The sequence below is a fragment of the Balaenoptera musculus genome, chromosome 2, assembly GCF_009873245.2.
Source record: "Balaenoptera musculus isolate JJ_BM4_2016_0621 chromosome 2, mBalMus1.pri.v3, whole genome shotgun sequence".
Taxonomy (NCBI): Eukaryota; Metazoa; Chordata; class Mammalia; order Artiodactyla; family Balaenopteridae; genus Balaenoptera; species Balaenoptera musculus.
Window position 1 is genome coordinate 75,203,754 of NC_045786.1, and position 19,606 is coordinate 75,223,359.

The 19,606-nt window shown below is 43.7% G+C and overlaps 1 protein-coding gene across 1 annotated transcript in view; it reads right to left on the reverse strand.

Annotated features, from left to right (window-relative positions):
* Positions 1–2,739: 2,739 nt before the first annotated feature.
* Positions 2,740–19,606, reverse strand: part of LIPC (lipase C, hepatic type) — a 171,581-nt gene continuing 154,714 nt past the window's right edge. Inside the window, exons 9-11 of the mRNA XM_036842759.1 lie at positions 10,567–10,684; positions 8,789–9,007; positions 2,740–4,095 (exon numbers count right to left, since the gene is read on the reverse strand). Coding sequence (XP_036698654.1) covers positions 3,984–4,095; positions 8,789–9,007; positions 10,567–10,684 — 449 coding nt within the window. The 3' untranslated portion in view covers positions 2,740–3,983. The remainder of the gene's footprint in view (positions 4,096–8,788; positions 9,008–10,566; positions 10,685–19,606) is intronic.

Consider the following 19,606-nt stretch of genomic DNA (forward strand, 5'->3'; position numbering starts at 1 on the left):
GTGACTGTTCAGTTGTGAAGGGCCAAAGGGGAGGAGACATTATGGATGGTCCCCCCGGTGTCTGGTATCAGCAACTAGTGGGGTAATGATGACATTCACTGAGCTACAGAACAGGCAGCATGGGGAGAAGCAGGTTTGGGGGGGGGCAGGGAGGACATGATGGGCTCAGTTCTGAACCTTTTGAGCTTGTAAGACAGCAAAGGGAGAAGCGTTGAGAGTGGGCAATTGCACATACGGGAGTGCCTGCCGCTCGGGGGGACCCCACAGTGCAGCTCTAAGGTGAGAGGGGTTGGCCTGCATGGGTCATAAATGAAACCACAGGAGTGGAGAGGTGGCGTAAAGAGAGAGAAGTAAGTGAGCAGAGAAGGAGGTCTAGACCCTGAGGAGCGCCAACCTTGACAGGTTGAGTAGAGGGCAAGGAGCAGAGAGGAGACAGGCAGCAGGAGTCAGCAGCGCACCAGTAACTGAGGGCCCGGTGAGAGCATCATTTACGTTACAGCTGGGCGTTCAGGGGAGCGAGAGATCCCTGTGAGCTGGGCTGACCTAGGAAATAACTGGTGAAGTAACTGGGGCTGGATGGATAAATAAGATTCAGTTAAGCAGGGAAGAGGACATTCTGGAGGAAGGAGAAAGAGGAAGGAGGTGTAAGAAAAGAGAGAGATGGGAAGTCTCGGGGAGGGGGAGGTTCCCCCTCTACTCCTCTTGAGTTCTTGAGGGTGGATTAATAATAAAGTCGACACAAGACTGATGAACAGGAGAAAGAAAAACAAATTTAATTCATGCAAACGGAGGTTTCATAAAATGGGACCTAAGAGGTGGCCAAAGCAGGCAGCTTTTATACTTTTTAGACAAGGAGACAATACCTTTGTGAGGAATTGACAGGACAAAGAAAGTTAGGTTTTGGGTGCTCAATTTAGTGAAGAATCTAAACAGACTTTGGGCTTAGGGTAGTAAATTAAAGAAGTAACAATGCTTGTTTATACAGGCTTCTCAGCCCCAATTCCCTATCTCTGGTGATAAGGGTGTCTTTCTACCTCCAGATCAGGGAGGGCACCTTTCCCAGGAGAGATTTATTTCCTGCTTTCAGAGAGATGGAAAGGAGGGTCAGAGTGTCCCTCTTGCATTGGCTCTTTCTTAAGTAACTTTAATTCAAAAATAATATGCCATTGTGGCATATTTTGGGGCAGCCTGTCCTGAGCCCCGATAGAAGGAATGAGGTGTGCTGGGGGCCATTCATCACATACAGATCATAGGAATTCAAGGAGAGGTCTGTAGTATGAGATGAGGTAAGCAGGTAGGTGGTGACTCTCGGGATTGACTTCTTTAGTCTTCCTCTTGCTTGTCTATTTCCCATCCATCTGGCTTCCCTCTCATCCACGCTCTGGTGGGAGAGCAGGCATTGCGCTGGGCAGCTTGGCTTCTTGCTCTGTCACCCCAGAGACGTGTAACTGCTACCAAAGCTTTCACAATGTCTGCGGCAACATTATCAAGGTGAACACTGAAGACAGGCAGCTTGGCTCTGGAGGACAGTGCATTCATTTTAATGTTGAATGGAGTGCTTGTTTCCTTCTCTCTGACTTCAGGCACCTCAAAGAGCCCAGCTGCAGTGTAATTGATGCCCCATTTCTTTCCCTGTGCTCTCTTACAAGTAAAAGCACAAACAGGCTTTTGCCTGAAAGGCAGTATGCTAGTGTTATCTTTCCTGAGTGGGCTCATAAATACAGATTCTTTGGAGAGAGGTGCGTATAATCAGCATACCAGTCAGCATTTTGCATGTGCAATGAACAGATGTGGCTGCATTATTCAGTTTCCCTATTTGACTTCCCTCCTAAGATGTACTTCAGAAAATGTGATGTCGATGAACACATCTTCCCAAGTGAAAATAATCCATGCCAAGAGGAGTCTCAAATGTTCCCATTAACCATTTGTCATGTTGGTTGCTTATTGATTTCTCTGCCGCAAATGTTATGACGTCCTGTGTCACTTTAAGTTTTCCTACTAAAGATGAAATAATTTCTAATTATATTTTGTGTGAAACTAATTAGTATTGGAATGCATCACACTAGAGTAGAAAAACGTTGGTTTTAAACTCTGCCCTTTATTTTCTATTTTTTTTTGTATTGCAAAATGTCACATTCATACAAAAAGTGAGTGCATAAAATATATATGTACGGTTTAAAGACTGGTTATAAAAATGGACACCTGTGCAACCACCACTCGGAGTGACAAGTACAATGTTGCTGGCACCTGGAACTCTGGTGTGCACTTCCTCTTTCCTAGATTACCACAGCCTCACTGTCGTGCTAGGGATGTTATTGCTTTTACTTAGTATTTTACCACCTATTTATCCATCCTTAACAATATAGTTTAGTTCTCCTTGTAACAAACTACATATATATTTTGTGTCTTTGTGTAAATACACAAACCCACAAGTGCTTCCTTAAATTCTGCCCCCTGGACGCCTCTCTGTCTCACTCGAGACTCGGCCCTTTCTTGTTGTGTGTGTAGCTTTGGGTCATCTTTTTCACTGCTGTTGAACAACCGTTAGTAAGGATATACCACTGTTCATTTATGCACCGCGTGGGTGGATACTTGGGCTGTTTCTGGTTGTGATGTCTTCAAGGCTGAGAGGAGTATTGTTTGACTTGTGCATAGATTCTATGGGTTATATAGCAAAGAGTATGCTCAAAAAGTGATATTTTAAATTCCCTCTGGATAGTCAGTGATCAAACATGCCCATCCAACACAAACATGACTTTATTGTAAATCTTAGTATTTTAGACATGATGGGAAACAGTGTTCATTTTAATATCTGTAATTTCTAGACACACACACACAATACCTAAAAGGGCGGTCAGGTGCTTTTGTAGTCAAGATTAGCATGCAGGACACACAATACAACCTTGACCCCGCTGTCCTTCCTCCCCATATCCTTTAGTTTTGCGGGTCTTTCCAAGGGAAATAAAAGTGAATCATGCAAGATCCTCTTAAATTGATTTCATCAGAGGCAGGTATGTCTTCAGGACTTTTGTTTCCAGAAGCCCTGCTCTGGTGAAGAGCATACGAATTACGGGCTGTGTGGAGCTGAGGCTGTGCCAGTGTCAGGTGAGGCTGTTGAACGTGTAGAGTGTGCTCCTCTTCTCTGAATTACTTGAAACACAGGTCCAAGGGATTTACATCCAAGGCATGTATCTAATACTTCCTTCACATGCTCCGTGATGGAGTTTGCTGGTCAAAACATCATTATTTTGTTTATTGGTCCATTTGAGATTTGATATCTAAGTCTTTGAGATATTCCAAGTTTTCCATTAGCTTTTGTGGCAAGCATTAGTAAAAGAGGAAAATTGTACTTCAATAGTAATTTAATCATTAAAACGACCAACTATCCAGCTTTCATGGTTATCATTAGTAGTTTTAGGAGAATTCTAGTACAATTGGTTTGGTTCAGTGAAATAACTGTATGATTCGTATGATGGTAACTTTTAGTTTAAGTAGAATTTTTCTTCTTTTGGTGAGCTGAATGGTCTTAAAGGGTGTGTACTTTGGGACACACAACTGTGATTAATTGGAATTTCACTTTATGGAAGTGCTAGTTATATAATAAAGAAGTATCTTTCCAGCACGCGTCAAAAAACTGAACAGAACAAACTAGCAAGGAAATACGGGAAATTTGACTTAATTGTAAAAGACATTTTAAATTAGAACAACGGATCTAAAATGGCTCTTACATTTGTACTTATTTGCATATATTACCATTCAGTCAGACATAAAATTGGGAATTGGTTACACTAATATTTGAATATAGTTACATAACATAGTTTTAAAAAGCTGAGTTTATAACAGTGAAATGTGCTCCCCTTTAAATCTTAACTCTATTAAAGCTTTATACAAGTTTCTTTATATAACTTTGGCTTTCAAACAAGGCAACCATTCCAGATAAGGAATAAAATCATTTATTCTTCACACTGGGTCTTCATTAAAGCTCATCTGATCTTTCGCTTCAATTTTTTAGAGTTTGATTCACATCTCACAAAGGTTTTCTCCTGGGTTGGGTGAAGTTGTAGATCATTCATGTTTTCTGAGCAAAATGTCATTCTGCATAGAAAACATCAAGCAAACATAGCACTAAATTTTGGATGGAGCTTATTGAAGTGTTTCATCCTTTGTCAAATACCCAACTTGACATGCTATTTAGTAACACATGCTATTTAAAAAAAAAAAAATTAGATCCTTATGACTGCAAATATTTTCATAACTTCAGAGAAAAACAAAGCCCAGGTCAGTGAAAGCAATCAGTGTAAGGCTTCCGGGAGCTCTGTGTGGTGTGATTTCAGTTCTGTAAGAACTGAAAGTCCTTGGGGCAGCCCTGCTTTGTTCTCCTTTATACAGCTTATCAAAGGTTTGAGGGTAACAATGGTTTCTTTCACTACATTACCCTGTCTCCAAGGCAAACATTAGCACTTTCTTCAACTGTTCCTCACAGGCAGGCTTCGTGCCCAGCCTTCCTTTTTTGGACACACTCCAGTTTGTCAATGCCCTTCTTACAGGTCCCTGGGCATGAGGCCACTGTCATCAGCATCTGCCTGGCTCAGCCCTATAAGCCCCACCCTTTCCTCTTATCTGGTCCTCCAGCCACAGAGGATATCACTAAGTGCTTTGGGTCTCTCTTGGAGACCAACGGCTGACAACTTTGACCATTGGTTTGGCCTGAGATGCTATTTTGTGTTACTAACTTCAATTGTATCTATCTGAAAAAAAAAAAAAAAAATAGCAGTAGTCACAGAGAATTGTAGTTTATAGCTTCTTTTTTTTTTTTTTTTTTTATTTCATCTAAGGTCAAACTTTACATCTGCATCTAAGGTGCAGTTTACTATATCAAACTTTTTAAATTAAAAATTATTGTGAGTAATTATGAATGCATTCTTAAAAAATTCAAACAGTAAAGAAATATATGAGGTTGAATATTAAAGACCCTCCATCACCTTTCACTAATATCACTCCCCTCCTTGCTTTCATGATTTGCTTTCTGTCTTTCTGGACCTCTTTCTATGTATTTACACATATACGGATGTTCATATACAAACATAAAATTTGTTGTATTTTTCTGAAAAATTTTCTTGTCATCAAATAATGTACTTGGAGAACTGTTCACATCAGTACATACAAATCTATTTCATTCTCGGCTGGACCTAGAGATGATCATACTAAGTGAAGTAAGTCAGACAGAGAAAGGCAAATATCATATGGTATCACTTATATGTGATCTGAAAAAAAGTGATATGAATAAACTTATTTACAGAACAGAAAGAGACTCACAGACATAGAAAACAAACTTATGGTTACCAAGGGGAGAAGTGGGGGGAGGGATAAATTGGGAATTTGCAGTTAACAGATACATACTACTATCTATAAAGTAGATAAACAGCAAGGACATACTGTATAGCATAGAGAACTATATTCAATACCTTGTAATAACCTATAATGGAAAAGAATCTGAAAAAGAATATATATATACTGAATCACTTTGCTGTACACCTGAAACACTATAAATCAACTATATTTCAAAAAAATCTATTTCAGTCTTTTTCACCTGCTGCATAACATTCCAGTGTATGGAGGTATCACAATGCATTTAGCCATTTTCCTATTAATGGAGATTGGGATTTTTCCCCAATGGTTTAGTATTTACAAATAGTACTGCAACAGACATTTTTGTACATAGATATCCTTTGTGGATATTTTGAGTATTTCTCCGGGATAGACACCTAGCATAAAATTCTGGGTCAAGATTATGCATATTTCAAATTTTGATAGTATAAGTTCCATGAGACCAAGGGCTTTGTCCACTCTGTTCACTGCTGTATACACAGCAGTGTCTAGCATAAGATATGTGCTCACTAAATGTTAGTTGTTGAATGACATTCCCCTACAGAAGCTCTGTAATTCATATTCCCACGAATAATGTATGAAAACGCCCATTTCTCCACACCTTTACCAGCTCTGGATGTTATCTGTCTTTGAATTCCTGCCAAACCAGTGGGTGACCAGTGATAATTTCCTTGATTTTTGTTTTGCATTTATATGGTTATTGTGGCAATCAAACATCTTCTCATTTTGTTTAGCCAATCACTTTTCACTTCTCGCTATAGGACCAATATTCTCTGCTCTTGCGCTTCCCCCCACAACAGTCCCTCTCATCCCTGACTTTGTGCTTTGGGGAAAGAAAATCACCTCTCATTGAATTCCTTCCATGGAGGCACAGAGCAAGTTATTTAACCATTTTTTTTTTTTTCTTGTAGTTAGTAAAGAGATTGAGAATGAGGTGTAATATCTGCATCCCAGCTCTGGGATTTCAGATGGTTGAAGGTACTCAAAAATGGGTAGTTATGAGTCTCATGAGATACATATTATAATTCCCATTTGTTACTAGAGAACTGAGTCTAAGAGAGGTGCAGCTATTGTCTGAGCCTCCATAGGTGGAAGCGGTGAAATCACAATTCGACTTTGGGACTCGCTGATGCAGAAGTCATTGGGTTCTGCTGCATATGGTTTGCTCACTGCCTGTCTCTCCGGGAATGCCTCTTGGCCTCTCCAAAGCCTGTTGCAGCACTGACCGAACAGCACCAACCTGACCTGATGTCTTTTTTCTTAGACTTCCTATAGACCATGCGGTGCTAGACTCTTACTGTTCACAGTGCGGTCCACGGACCAGCAGCATCAGAAGCACCTGGGAGCTTGTTAGAAATGCAGAATCCCAGGCTCCATCTCTACCTACCACAGCAGAACCTACATTTTAACACGATTCCCAGATGATCTGTGTGCGTATTAAAGTCTGAGAAGCCCTGGGATGGAGCATATCATTAGTAAAATTAATGCGTCTTGTTTTCCTAATTAGGTCCTTGAGTTTCTTTCTGCCAAAAGCTACAACTCAGATTTTTTTGGTACCCCCCCTGCCGATGGTGTTGGGTACTGCAAAGACCCATAGGACTCACTGAGTTAAAAACTTAAAAAACTATAGGTCCCAGACTCCCTCCCCCTTTTTCATGATGCCCCTCCTGCAGCCGTGAGGAAAGGTGTGATGTACGTATATATTAACTTCCAGCTCTGCAACTCTGCTAGATTAGACCAGAGAAAGTCAGATTAATGGGACCAAGACTAACGGGGGGAGGAGCTGTGCTCGGGCAACAAATGGGCAATGAGTCAGACAAACCAAGTCAGATCTGGGCTCAGACAGTTAGGAGCAATGTCCCCAGGCTGTGTAACTCCTGTGAGCCTCAGCTTCCTAATCTGCACAGCAATACTACCCATTTCAGAAGGTCACTGGGACGCTTCCATGGGATGAACGCTCTAGAGCACCTCGTTCAAGCCCGTGGTGCAGCAGGAGCTCTGTAAGCGCCACTCCTGTCCCTCTCCTCTTTCCTTCTTCAGAGCCATGTGGTAAGCACCAGGGGAGAAGGTAGTGCTGTGTTTTATACTACCTTTCAGGTCAAGTCACCTAGAATTGCCATGGCAAGCAACCACTAAAACTGAGGAATTACTCCCCGGCTGAGAGAATCTGGGGACGGGTGGTGCTCAGTTGAGCTCTTCTAAACGGACAAAAAGTCACGCAAGAATAGCTAAGCGTATAAGAGGAGAGAAGCAGTTTAATTTTCTCAAATTGATCACGTGGGGAAATCTGTTGGCAGATTGCAGAGTATGCTCTTAGTAATTGCCAGGATTTTGTATCCCAGGGAGATAAAAACTCAGAGTGTGGTTGTATAAGGGACTCAGGGGGCATAAATCTGCCACAGGCCACTCCTAGCAGTGAGGCCCGAGGGGCGAGGGAAGAGGTGAGAGGCATGCTGTGCTCCAACTCTGCGGGCGGCAAGCCAAAGAGAGCAACAGGCTGGCCAACAAAGGGCAGCAGGAGAGGAGAGACAAGTTTCCTACATACAGTGGGGAGGAGATAGGAAAAGGTCTGGGGAAGGACAGGATTCTCTTTTCATGGGGAACTGCAGAACCACAGAAAAGCACAGTTGCCATAGTAAAATACATTGGGCATCCTTTTGCTCTGCTGAGAGGACTGAAGGAGCAGCTGGACATCCTTTCTTTCCTTCACTCCCTGCCCCCAACCCAACCCCTCGTGTCCCTAGAGACTTTGGGCCGAGGGAGATGTTCAGTCACACAGAGCTGCACCTCCTGAGGGTAATCCACTGGTCCACATCAGAATTTCTTAGGGCTCTTATTGCCAAATGTGTGGTCCTTCACAGACCACAGCCAATCAGAAGCTCTTCAGGTGGGTATTCAGGTGGAATTCTGCATATTCAGTAAGTTCCCTAGTGATCCCTTGGCATTCTTAGATTTGAAAGGTGCCACCACAGTGTGAGATTTTGAGATTGTGATTTGTTAAGAGCATTTCTCTGGGTAAACAACAAAGAAGAAATGTCACGTCTAGGTCCTTGCCATTCAAAGTGTGGTCCTTGGACCAGCAGCATTGACATCACCTGGTGAAATTTGAAAAGCACTGGGCTAGTGAGTTGTTCTCAAACTCTGGAGGCAGGTGGCTATTAGCTGTGGGCAGAGGGAAGAGGCTAGACTAGAAATCAGAAGACGTAGGTGCAAATCCTGGTCCTTCCACCTATGGCTTTGTGAACTCAGGATGGTCATTTCATCTTTCTGAGCATCTTTATGCCATCATTAGGAGATAATAATGCCCACTTCATAAGACAGATGCAAATAGTAAACTGTAAAAGTGCTGACATAGGTAGATGCTTAACAGATGTTAGGAGGAGGTTGAAACAGCACTCACCTTTGCTGTGTTTCTCCCGCTTTGACTCTGATGCTCTTCAGAACAAGGCCCGAGGGAAGGGACTCTCTTCCCCATGGGATGATGTTTTGGACCGTGTTCCAGACATTGGACCACACCATACTGTTTTCCCACTTGAACTTGATCATGATCAGCTCACCAATATCCAAATCCAGTGTGATAAGAAAGGAATAGGTTTTATTACTAGTAATTCCTTTGTTCCTTGAAGATACAAAGGAAACCAGACACAGTCAGTTGATTTTTAACAGCAAAGTGATGCTTAGGCACATTCAGGATATGTTAGGTTTGCCTGAATGATTTGGGATGGTCTTTTCTGCTGCATTTCCCAAATGGTATTGGACAGACTATTAATAGAGATAGCAATAGGTGTGCCAGGATAAAAAGGGTTTTCCAGACCCATAACATTGGGAAAACCATCTTATTTTCTGTGTTAGCATATTAAAAACGCCCTAAGAGTTCTGCGGTAATGAGTCTAGTTAGCTTTGTTTAGCTCAGGCTTCCAAGTCGGGAAAACTGTCCTGAAGAGGGCAGGGGCTTTGGCAATGGTCTCTGGGCAATACCGCTCTCTGTATGTTTGATCAACACATTAGAGCCACACCACAGATCGATGCTTTTTTCCTCCCCACGTAAATAGAAACTTCTGTTAAAACAACAAGTATAGCAGTAATAGAAAACCACATATAAAAAGGATGCACCAGTTTGGAGCAAGATTTAAATACAGATCCTTAGGTATCATTATCAGCTTTACTCACTAATCTCCAAGACATTAAAATGTCCCAACATTGACAGAACTGCCAGATGCCCTTTCCACTACTTAGGACAATCTCCCGGGGAGAGATTTGGGACAGCGCAGAGTTAACACTGGATTTAGGGTGAGACAGGTGGCTGGAGGATTCCCTTGCTTGGCTCATTGTAGCTCCTCCTGTAGTATGTTGTAAAGCATCGTTTAGAAATCCACCCACCCCACTAGGCTGGAAGCATCCTAAGGATAGTGTCCTCTCTACCTCTAGTGCTGAGTACCAACACATCCTTGCTGAGTGACTGAATCAGTGTGATGATCAGAGGTTCAAAGCTGGGGGCAATTCTCGGGAAGCTGAGGACTGTCGCTGGAGTGGGTGAAAGCTAGTGTCACTTCCCAAGGAGAGCCCATGCTGAGGGTCAAGATGCTGAGAAAAAGCAGTCAGCAGGCCTTTTCTGGCCAGTGAAGGTGCGGAGCCTCTGCAGGAGACGTTGAGGCCACTGCCCATGTTGTGAGCAGGGGTGCAGCAGGGCAAAGGACAGATGGGGAGGGCTGGCAGTGCAGGCTGACTGAATGGAAAATTTGTGCCGTGTTGAATGGTACCAGTGTTATTTCTGGGTTATGGCTTTCAGAACTCACTGGAAAGGCGCTCAGGGCCTTCCTGGGGACACCTGCTCCAGCCATCACCACTCCTCCCTGCTTGGATCTTCTTCCTGTACTGCAGACATGGACTGGCCACCTCTGGCTTCCCTCTCCATTCCAGGCCCTGTCGCACTGGGCCCATCACAAACACAGGTAGCAGCAACATAAAGTAATCGTGGGGACTGGGTGAGGCTGAGGAGGGATGACACGGTGCTGCGTGTGGGTGGATGTCCCATCTGACAGAGTGTTTGGGGCAGTCATAATGGGCTGAGAAAAGTAAGTTGTGTCTGGCCTGACCCTTGAAAAGCAGGGTCCATCCAGACCCTGTGAGAAAATTAAGCCTCTCATCACCACAGACGGGGCTGTACCTCATACTCACAGAGTGATGGGGATTTTCTGCATTTCCTCTTTTGTTCCGAGGAGTGACATGGCAAAAGTTGGTTCTATTGGTTTCTCAATTTGGTTGATGAACTGAATCTTCAACTGGTAATGATAAACTAGAGGGGAATAGGATGGAGAGGGAGAGAGAAAGATAATTTAAGCAGAAAATTGTAAAATAAAAAATATCATACTTTTAAAATTTAAAAAGCAGAGGGAAAAGTATGGATGAATAGATACCCCATTTTTTTTTCTGGGTGGTAGAATTATGAATGCTTTTTATTTTCCTCTTTTTCCTTCTCTGAGTTTCCTAAATGTCTAAGAGGACTTATGTTTGTATTGGGTTGGCCAAAAAGTTCGTTCTGGTAGTGAATACGTTGTTCTATAAAGTTCTTGGTGAAAATGAAAAAAGTGTCTTTTATTTTTACTTAAAACTGAATGAACTTTTTGGCCAACCCAATAATATAATAAATATTATCCAACAAAAGAAAGCAGAATAGGAGTACAATATATTTGGCATTCTCATCAATTTCCAGATGAATTCTGTTGGACTATTCCATGTATTTGGCAAGGGACCCCTTTCACAAATCAAAGGATATATTGCCTTTTAGGCAGCTGCCAAAAGCAAGAGAACACACTGTCATTTTTACTTTTGCCTGTTTGATGGTGTCAGTTTTGGGGTGAGACAGAGCTCCAGCTAAGAAATATGCCCTAATGACCACAACTTTGTGTTCTGGGGCAGTTCCTGGGAACTAGCTCTGTGGGGTTCAACAAGCACATTTTCCAATGGAAATAAGACAACTAGTTCTAGTAACTGGGCCTAAAATTTTTCTATCTATCAAGTGTCCAGAATGTCCTTCTACTGGGTTGTTTGGAAGAGGGAAATTTATTTTATTCTTCTTTACCTAAATACAGTCTATATTTAATTAATAAAAGCAAACTGCTTACTATAGGACAGGTGTTGTTAAACACTTTACATTGCATCATTACTTATCATAACTACCCTATGAGGAGGGTATTGTTATGATCAGCCCCATTTTATAAAGCAGAAAACCAGGGCCAGAGAGGTGACGTGACCTGCTCAGGGTCACATAGCAGCCTGTGCTCTTGGCCTGGACCCATTGCCTTGATTAACTTGCATTGTTACACCAACCAGCTGTGGAGCTGTTTTCAAAATTACCCCACCTCATTCCCAAATGACTGACGGCTGCTTAGACTTCTTTTTCTTGCTGTTTCCATATTCTCTAAGTACTTGTAGCACTTGAGCTCCAAGACTGCAAACAGGTTTAATATGGCATGTCAACTTGATTGGTAGGACTGCCTGGGGCCCCATGTTGAGATGGGCTCTGAGACCGTGTCTAGGCTCTTGGGAGGACTGGTGTCTGCCTTGGGCGAAGGATAGGGGATATACGATATACTTGTTGTGTATTTGCTTTTCCTGTTCTAGATAATGGTTAACCCACTAATCCTGATACAGTGCTTGCACATAGTAGGTGCTTAATAAACATTTGTGGGATGAAGAACTGACATTTTGCTTGGGAGTATCAGAATGTGCATGAACATTTAGCAAGATGGAAATCACCTCTGAGAATTCAAGATCTGAGTTTCAAGCTTTGTCGTAGAATTCCTTCTGGAAAGGATAGATTATGGAACTAGCCACTTGATTATCCATCCCATGCACCCAACCTGTGGAAATTCACCATCCTCATGAATCAATCTACTTACTCCCAAATGATGCATTTCCGCTGGAGGTTGGTAGCTACACACAAACCTGGCAGCAGCTGTGGCTAATGGTGTGTTGCCAACACCTCAGCTGCAGGGTCCTGGTGTGCCTGTATTGCTGGGTTTCTGGGTTATTTACACAACCCTACCCTTTGGCATAAACCAGTCTTCCCATGTGGGTTTTGCAGTGGGTTGCCTGCAGTGGATTGCCTCCAGTGCCCTGCATAATAGGTGCTCGAATCCTCCAGCCTGGAATACAGTAGTTTGATGCTCTCAAGACTGTGAGGGTTTGGGTGAGAAATAAGACAAGGGCTATGGGCCCAAGTCCCAGGAAGGGTCCCTAAACCCTTGGGTGGCAGCGGTGGAGGCAGGGACTCTGGCCTGTCATCCCAGAAGCCTCTGGAGAGGTCTTACACTATTTGGGGTCTGTCTAGGGGACTCTGTAACAGGTGAACAGTGTTATAAGTTGAACCGAGGCAAAAAGGAAAGATACAGGCCGTAGGCACTGGGGGGTGGGGTGGGGGCAGGATGTGGACAGGATGATGTGAGAGAACTGGCCTTGGGTTAACCCCCAAACAAGCAGGCAGGGCATCTCCCACAGTATGCAAGAAACACTCATAGCAACCAGTTTAATATGTAGTAACTGGAAATCTACTGATACCCAGCCCAGTGCTAAAAGCCATTGGGGATAGACGAGTAAAAGAATGTAATTAGCAGTATGCATGGTAATAACATAGGCTAACATTTATTTTGTTTACTTGTGCCAGGCACTTTGTATTTATTATCTCATTTAATCCTTACAACAGCTGGTACTATTATTTCATTTTAGAGAAGAGGAAACTGAAGCACAGAGAGGTTAAGCAACTTTTCCAGCATCACACAGCTAGTAAGTAGCATAACTGGGACGTAAGTCCAGGCCACCTGGCTCCAGAACTTGAAGTTTTAAATGTTTATACCCAGGACCAATAGCTTTATATACCCTAAGGAAAAAGTCGAAGTGTGGAAAGAGATTAAAGTTCAAAAATGTCATAACAGAATTATTTAATTAAAAATAAATCAAAAACACCCTAAATATTCACCAATAGAGGAATGACTATGGACTAATAATGACAATTATGATAATTACCATTTAGCTCTTTATTATGTCCCAGATACTGAACTATTGTTTCTCAAAATTATCTTATTTCTTTTACTACAACTTTGTAAGATGCCTACTTTAACCTCCCTTCGCATCATTTTACAAATGAAGAAGCTGAAGCTCAGGAAATTTAAGTAACTTGTCCATTGTCATGCAGCTAAGAACCGGTGAAGTTGCAATTAGACGTTAGTCTGCTGACTCCGAGTTCATGTTCCCAACCACGTGATTTACTCTTATGAAGTGATTAAAAGATATTTTTGGAATGGTTTCAGTGCTTATGAAAAAGTGGAAAAAAACCCCAAACAACCATCAGGATACAAATTGGACATCTAACATGAGACTAATTCTAATAAAACAGCATGCAGAGTAGGAGAGAGATTCACAAAAGTATTAAGTGATTTTCTCTGGAGAGGGGAGAGAGGTAATTTTTATTCTCTTCTTTATGCTTTTCTGCAAGTCCCACATTTTCTACAATAAGCATGTATTCTAATTAGACTCTTATTGGAAAAAGAAAAGTTTTTAAAAGTATTAAGAAAGAAAACAGAACCAGAAGCTGTGGTCCTGGCCTTAGAGGAGCTTGCAGCTGGGAAGCAGAGTGACTTCTGTGACCCTTGTCACCTTCTGCCTAGTCTCACGGGCATCCGTGTCCATGGATCTTATCTCCCTGAGGGCAGCCTTGGGGTCATATTAACGCTTGTATCTCCACAAGTCACGGCACACATCAGGCATCTAAGGAGTGCTTCTGAGGCTTTTTGTGTGAAAACAAGGCAGGACCAAAACAGTTGCCTTAAAGAGCCTAATTGTGAATAGGAATAATCAAAAAATTGTTTTCATTTTTTGAGATCCTACTACGCATCAGGCTACATACTAAGTGCTTTACAGACATTACTTTTGTCCTCGTAACAAGACTAAATAAAGATAACATGTGGTGAGACTCCATTTTCTACACCTACCCCTGCTCTCCCCATCCAGCTCTGAACCCCAGGAAGTGACCCCACGGCCTCATCTCCTGGCTGCCTTGCAGGATGGTTTCTGGTTGCGATTGACCCACTGGGGAGGCACCAGCAGGAGATCAGGGCACAGAAGAGAGAGGTCAGGGTGTTTTTCTCTCTGCTCCCTCCTGCTTTGAAGACTGACTGCAGAGGAACTGTGCTCCATGATGACCTGCTATCAGCAGCCTCTCCTCCACAGCTCCCGTTCTCTTGGGCTGTTCCTTCTCCTTACTTCTCCCAGAGGCTGGCTGTTAGATCTGGGGTGCATCAACAGCCCATGTTGCTTTCCTTAGTATCACCCACCCTCTCTAAGGAGTCCTGCCTGCTCTCTTTAGTTGATCCAGGTGAGTGGAGTCCTGTTTTCTGCTGAGACCTCGACAGATAGGGTGTCAATGATCCTGGTAAATTACAGATAAGGAAGCAGACATTTGGAGACGGGTGCAAGGTGACCCAGATAGTTAGAAGTGGAGCAGACTTTTTTTTTTTTTAACATCTTTATTGGAGTATAATTGCTTTACAATGGTGTGTTAGTTTCTGCTGTATAACAAAGTGAATCAGCTATACGTATACATATATCCCCATATCTCCTCCCTCTTGCGTCTCCCTCCTACCCTCCCTATCCCACCCCTCTAGGTGTTCACAAAGCATCGAGCTGATCTCCCTGTGCTATGCGGCTGCTTCCCACTAGCTATCTATTTTACATTTAGTGTGTATATATATCAATGCTACTCTCTCACTTTGGTGGAGCAGACTTTGAACACAGGTGTCTGGTCTGATTCCAAAAGACCCTTCCCACTGTGTCCTGGGGTTCTGGTTCTAGCAAGCTGAAGCTGCCCTTTGAAAGCAAAGAGCAAACAGCCCCTGAAGAAAAGCTGCAGTCTAAACCTGCCTCCAATAAAGCCACCAAGACAAAGTGCCTGCCAGCTCTGACCCACTGACATCCATCCTGGGCTATCACTGCTGCAGATTCCTGCCTGCTGCCTGTCTGCTGAATGTCCAGCCCCCGAGCTGGGATAAATGTTTCACGTCCCTGCACTGGAGATGGGTTTTTGTCTTCCTTTGCTCTTAAAATATGAGTAGGAAGAGACGGATTTCCGCATCTGAGATGCCATGGTTCTACGATTCTGGGGGAAGGGGTTGGCTTTGATGATTGCAAAGGTCCCTTTAGCTCTCACATCCTATGGATGAGAATTACCTGTGTCCTGCAGTGTCTCCCTGGGGTGGGACCTGTGCAGGAGGTCAGGACCTCCAAAGGTGTGTAAGCCTGAGTGAGGCGGGCTGTGGAGGGCACCTGTGTCTGCAGGAGTGTGATGGTCAAACCCATCACACATTGATAGCACAAGGAATCCCTTTTAACCTGCACTAGGAAAGCCACTTGTGGGGAGAAATCTTGAAATTAATTTTTTAAAATACATAAGAGACTTTCATGTTCAGATCTAATTATTTGTTCTTATTTTGGATTTTGTAAGTGTTTTTCCTTAAAAAAAGAAAAAAGACAATTTGCTTCTTATTCCTCCCCCTCACCCCCCAGGACAATGATGCTGTTACAAAGATTAAGGAAAAAAGGGTGAATAATTTTTCTCACTTTACCTTATGGCATGTTTAATAAGGATTTTAAAAAATGATTTAGGGAAATGCTTTTGATCCTGTGACTGCAAGGAGGCCAGCACAACGTGTTCCTCAATTCAGGCAGGAGAAATTATTTCAGGTCTTAAAGATGAAAAGCATGAAATAGTCTATTAACCCTGAATGAGATCAGGCAAAATCACACCTGGAGCAGAGATGTGAGGCCTCTGGAGATTCTCTTCACCAGAGAGTCTGCCTGGGGTTCAGAGACCCTAAAAACCCTGGATCCTAATCTTGTGTGGACCCCACTGGTGCCACTTAAAAAAAAAAAAGTTTCTTTTTACAAGGTAGCCACTGTGAGCACCAGGTTATGGAATTTATAAAAAGGGAATATTTTTTTCCTTTTTTTTTGTCTCATGGAAAAAATGATTCTGAATCATTAGGTACTGGCCCTGGGAGACACTATGACTCTTTACAAACATCAAAGAGGCCTTTTTTGTTTTGAATGTATAGATTTTTTTCTCATGGAGATGGTAAGAATGAGATCTCGTGTTTTCTTGCAGCACCAAGGTCTTCTTCCTAGATCTCAAATGCCTCTAACCTGAGAGGAAGGCTGAACATCATGGAACTGAGAGGCCCAATGATGGTCTTATGCAGGGGGTTAATGTACGAGCAGCCAGCACTAGCAGGGGCTGGTTGAACGAACTCAGAACAGGCTCAAGGGAAGTCGAGAAGGGGTTTTATAAGCCTATGTGTGTGTGCGTGTATGTACTTAGGTTGGGGACTAAATTTGGGCTCAACAGGTACTGCCCCATTTACGTGATGCTGATGTCACAAGATTGGATGCTTGCCCCTTCTATGGGTAGTTTCCTCCTCTGCTGGGGGTGGAGATGGGGGAGCGTGTGTGTATGTGTGTATGTGTGGGAAGGCCAGGGAGTATTGTGTTGTGTGTGTGTATGGGATGGAAATAAGCACCCTTGACTGAGAGATAGGAGCCTCCTGGTGCCATCAAGAGGTCTTGAGCCCTCATCAGCTTTCTGGACCTCAGTTTCCTCATCTGTAAAACGGGTATTAAAAGCCCTCTCACAGGGTTGTTGTGAGGATGTGATGAGATGGTATGTAAAAGGGCCTGGCTTCTAGAAGGTGTCGACCATCCTATGTGCAGGACTGACCAGCACAGTGGGCAGAGTGAGTCCACCCCCAGGTGCAAGGGTTAGTGGTTCTCCCTCATGCCGGTCCACATACAGTCACTTCATGGCTGAAGAAACTGAGGCCCACATAGGTTTTGCCACAGGGTCAAGGTCATATAGGTGGTTGGCAGCAAAGCCAAATTCTGGACACTCCTTATCCCAATCCCAAGCCTCTGCTCTCTCTACTACACCCATTGCTTCTCTGGAATTCTCCCTGGAAATCAGTGAAAACCTTCCAAAGAAGTAGCTGAGAAAAGCCAAAGACAAACAGACTCCCCAGGTCACAGTTTGGCTGGTTATCTCACCAACCAGAAGAGTGCTCTCATCAGCTGGAGCGAGTTCCCACCGGGGCCCAGAGTGCAGGGAGAGAGTGCAGGCAGCGGAGGATGGGGAAGAGAGGAGAGACTCAGAAAGAGGAGCCCAAGAGGAGGGATGACTCAGGAGTGAGCTGTCAGTGAACGGGCCTCGGTCCTACACTTAGGAGGCCGTGTGGAGTGAAAGGAACAAGGGCCATGGAATCGGGGAGACCTGGGGTCAAACACTACGTTTGCTCCTCACTAACTGTGTGACTTTGGGACGGTGATTTAGCCTCTCTGAATCTCAATTTATTTATTTGGAAAATTAGGCATAATCAATCCACCCCCCGCCCCTTCCATCTTTGCCTCTCTCTCTGTCTGTAGGTTGTTGTGAGGATTAAATGATACATGAGATAATTGATGCAACACATCTAACGTGGTGTCTGGACAGAGTAAGCCCCCCTGAGTGCTGCTTCCTTCTCTTCCACACAGTTACCTCCTCTAACTGCTATGAGGATTAAATTAGATAAGATGCTTGCTAAGCAGGACTTCATACAGGTTTGTTTCCCACCCCCTTCTCTTAAAAAAAAAAAAAAAAAAAAGGGCTCCCAAACTAGCAAAGGTTCCTCCTGAGAGAGAGAATGGAAGTAGGCGATAAATTGCCTCATTTCACTCAGCGACTGTTTCCCATTTCTCTTCTGCTACTGCTGTCCTCTTCAGCGTTTACCCGAGTTCTGGCGTACGGTTGTAGAAAACAGATCCTTTGATGGTTTTGTCAAAATATCTTGGGAGCCAGAGGAATGAGGGCCAAGTTAGTCATCCTTTGTGCAGCTACAATCGGGAGGGGATGTTTATCTTGCCCAGCCAGACCCTGCACTAAAATATATAGTACAATTAGATGTCCTTGAAAAATATGGATTGTGGGTTCTCTGTAACCAGGGTTGGGCAAGTCTGTTCCTTTATGAATCTATAAGTATTCATCAAATGCTGGAGGTGGCCACTGAAATAGACTCTGGGGGCCCAAGTCACAGATGATCGTGGCCATGATGGGTGAAGAAGGGTGCAGTTATGGTGGCCTAGATTAAAGACTTGATGCCAGCACCATCAATAGAACTTTCTGGATGGAAATGGTCTATTTCTGAACTCTCTGATATGGCAGCCACATATTTGAGCGTTTGAAATGTGGCTAGTATGACTGAGGATTCAAGTTTGTGATTTTATTTTAAGTAATTTATATAGCCACATAAGGTTAGCAGCGACCATATAGGGTGATGTAGCATTATACAGACTGCAGCATCCCACGAGCAGCCGCTTTCACATAGGTGCGAGTCTCATCTGGGCATAATTTCCAGCTGTACCCAGGGTAGCTTGATGTGACCGCAGGGATATGACTCCCCACCAGTGAGTCAAATTAGGCTGAGCAGATTAGGACTTTGCTCCCTGGAAGGGCTGAGGTGGATCTGGGGAGAATCTGGAAGGCCCAGAGAAGAGCAGGGTGCAGTGCAGGCTGCAGCCCATCACTGGAATCTGTCTGGGGCTGGAGGTTTGGGTTCGGACCAGTTTCAGCCAGTCTTGTCTCATAGTCCCATCTCCATATCACTGGCCCCATAGATCTTATCTTCATTGGATATCCCTGGAGCAAGATGAGACGCTGGTGATAAAGAGACCCAAGTGTTGTTGTTAGGGGAACTACTGACCGAAACTGCCCACCCTGGCCAGACCCTAGAGTAACCATTTGCATGAGTTATCTTACAACATGAGGTCCTGGTAAGGAACGTGGAGCTAACAAGCCACCACCAACTGAAAGAATTTGGGAAAGGTCAAAAGGAGAGAGGAGACACCAGTCCATGTGTCCTACCAACCTCCCAGAATCCTTCTCACTGGAATCCATCTTGGCTGAGCAATGCGTGCACCACCAGGAAAGACCCTGAGTCAGAATGATTGGCCAGAGACAAGCCGGAAACTAACCCCATCACCATAAAACCCAAGACTGCGAGCCATGTGGCACAGCAGTTCTCCTGGGTTCCCTTACCCTGCTGCTCTCTGCCCGGACACCCCTTCCCAATAAAGTCTCTTGCTTTGTCAGCACGTGTGTCTCCCTGGACAGTTCATTTCCGAGGGTTAGGCAAGAGCCCAC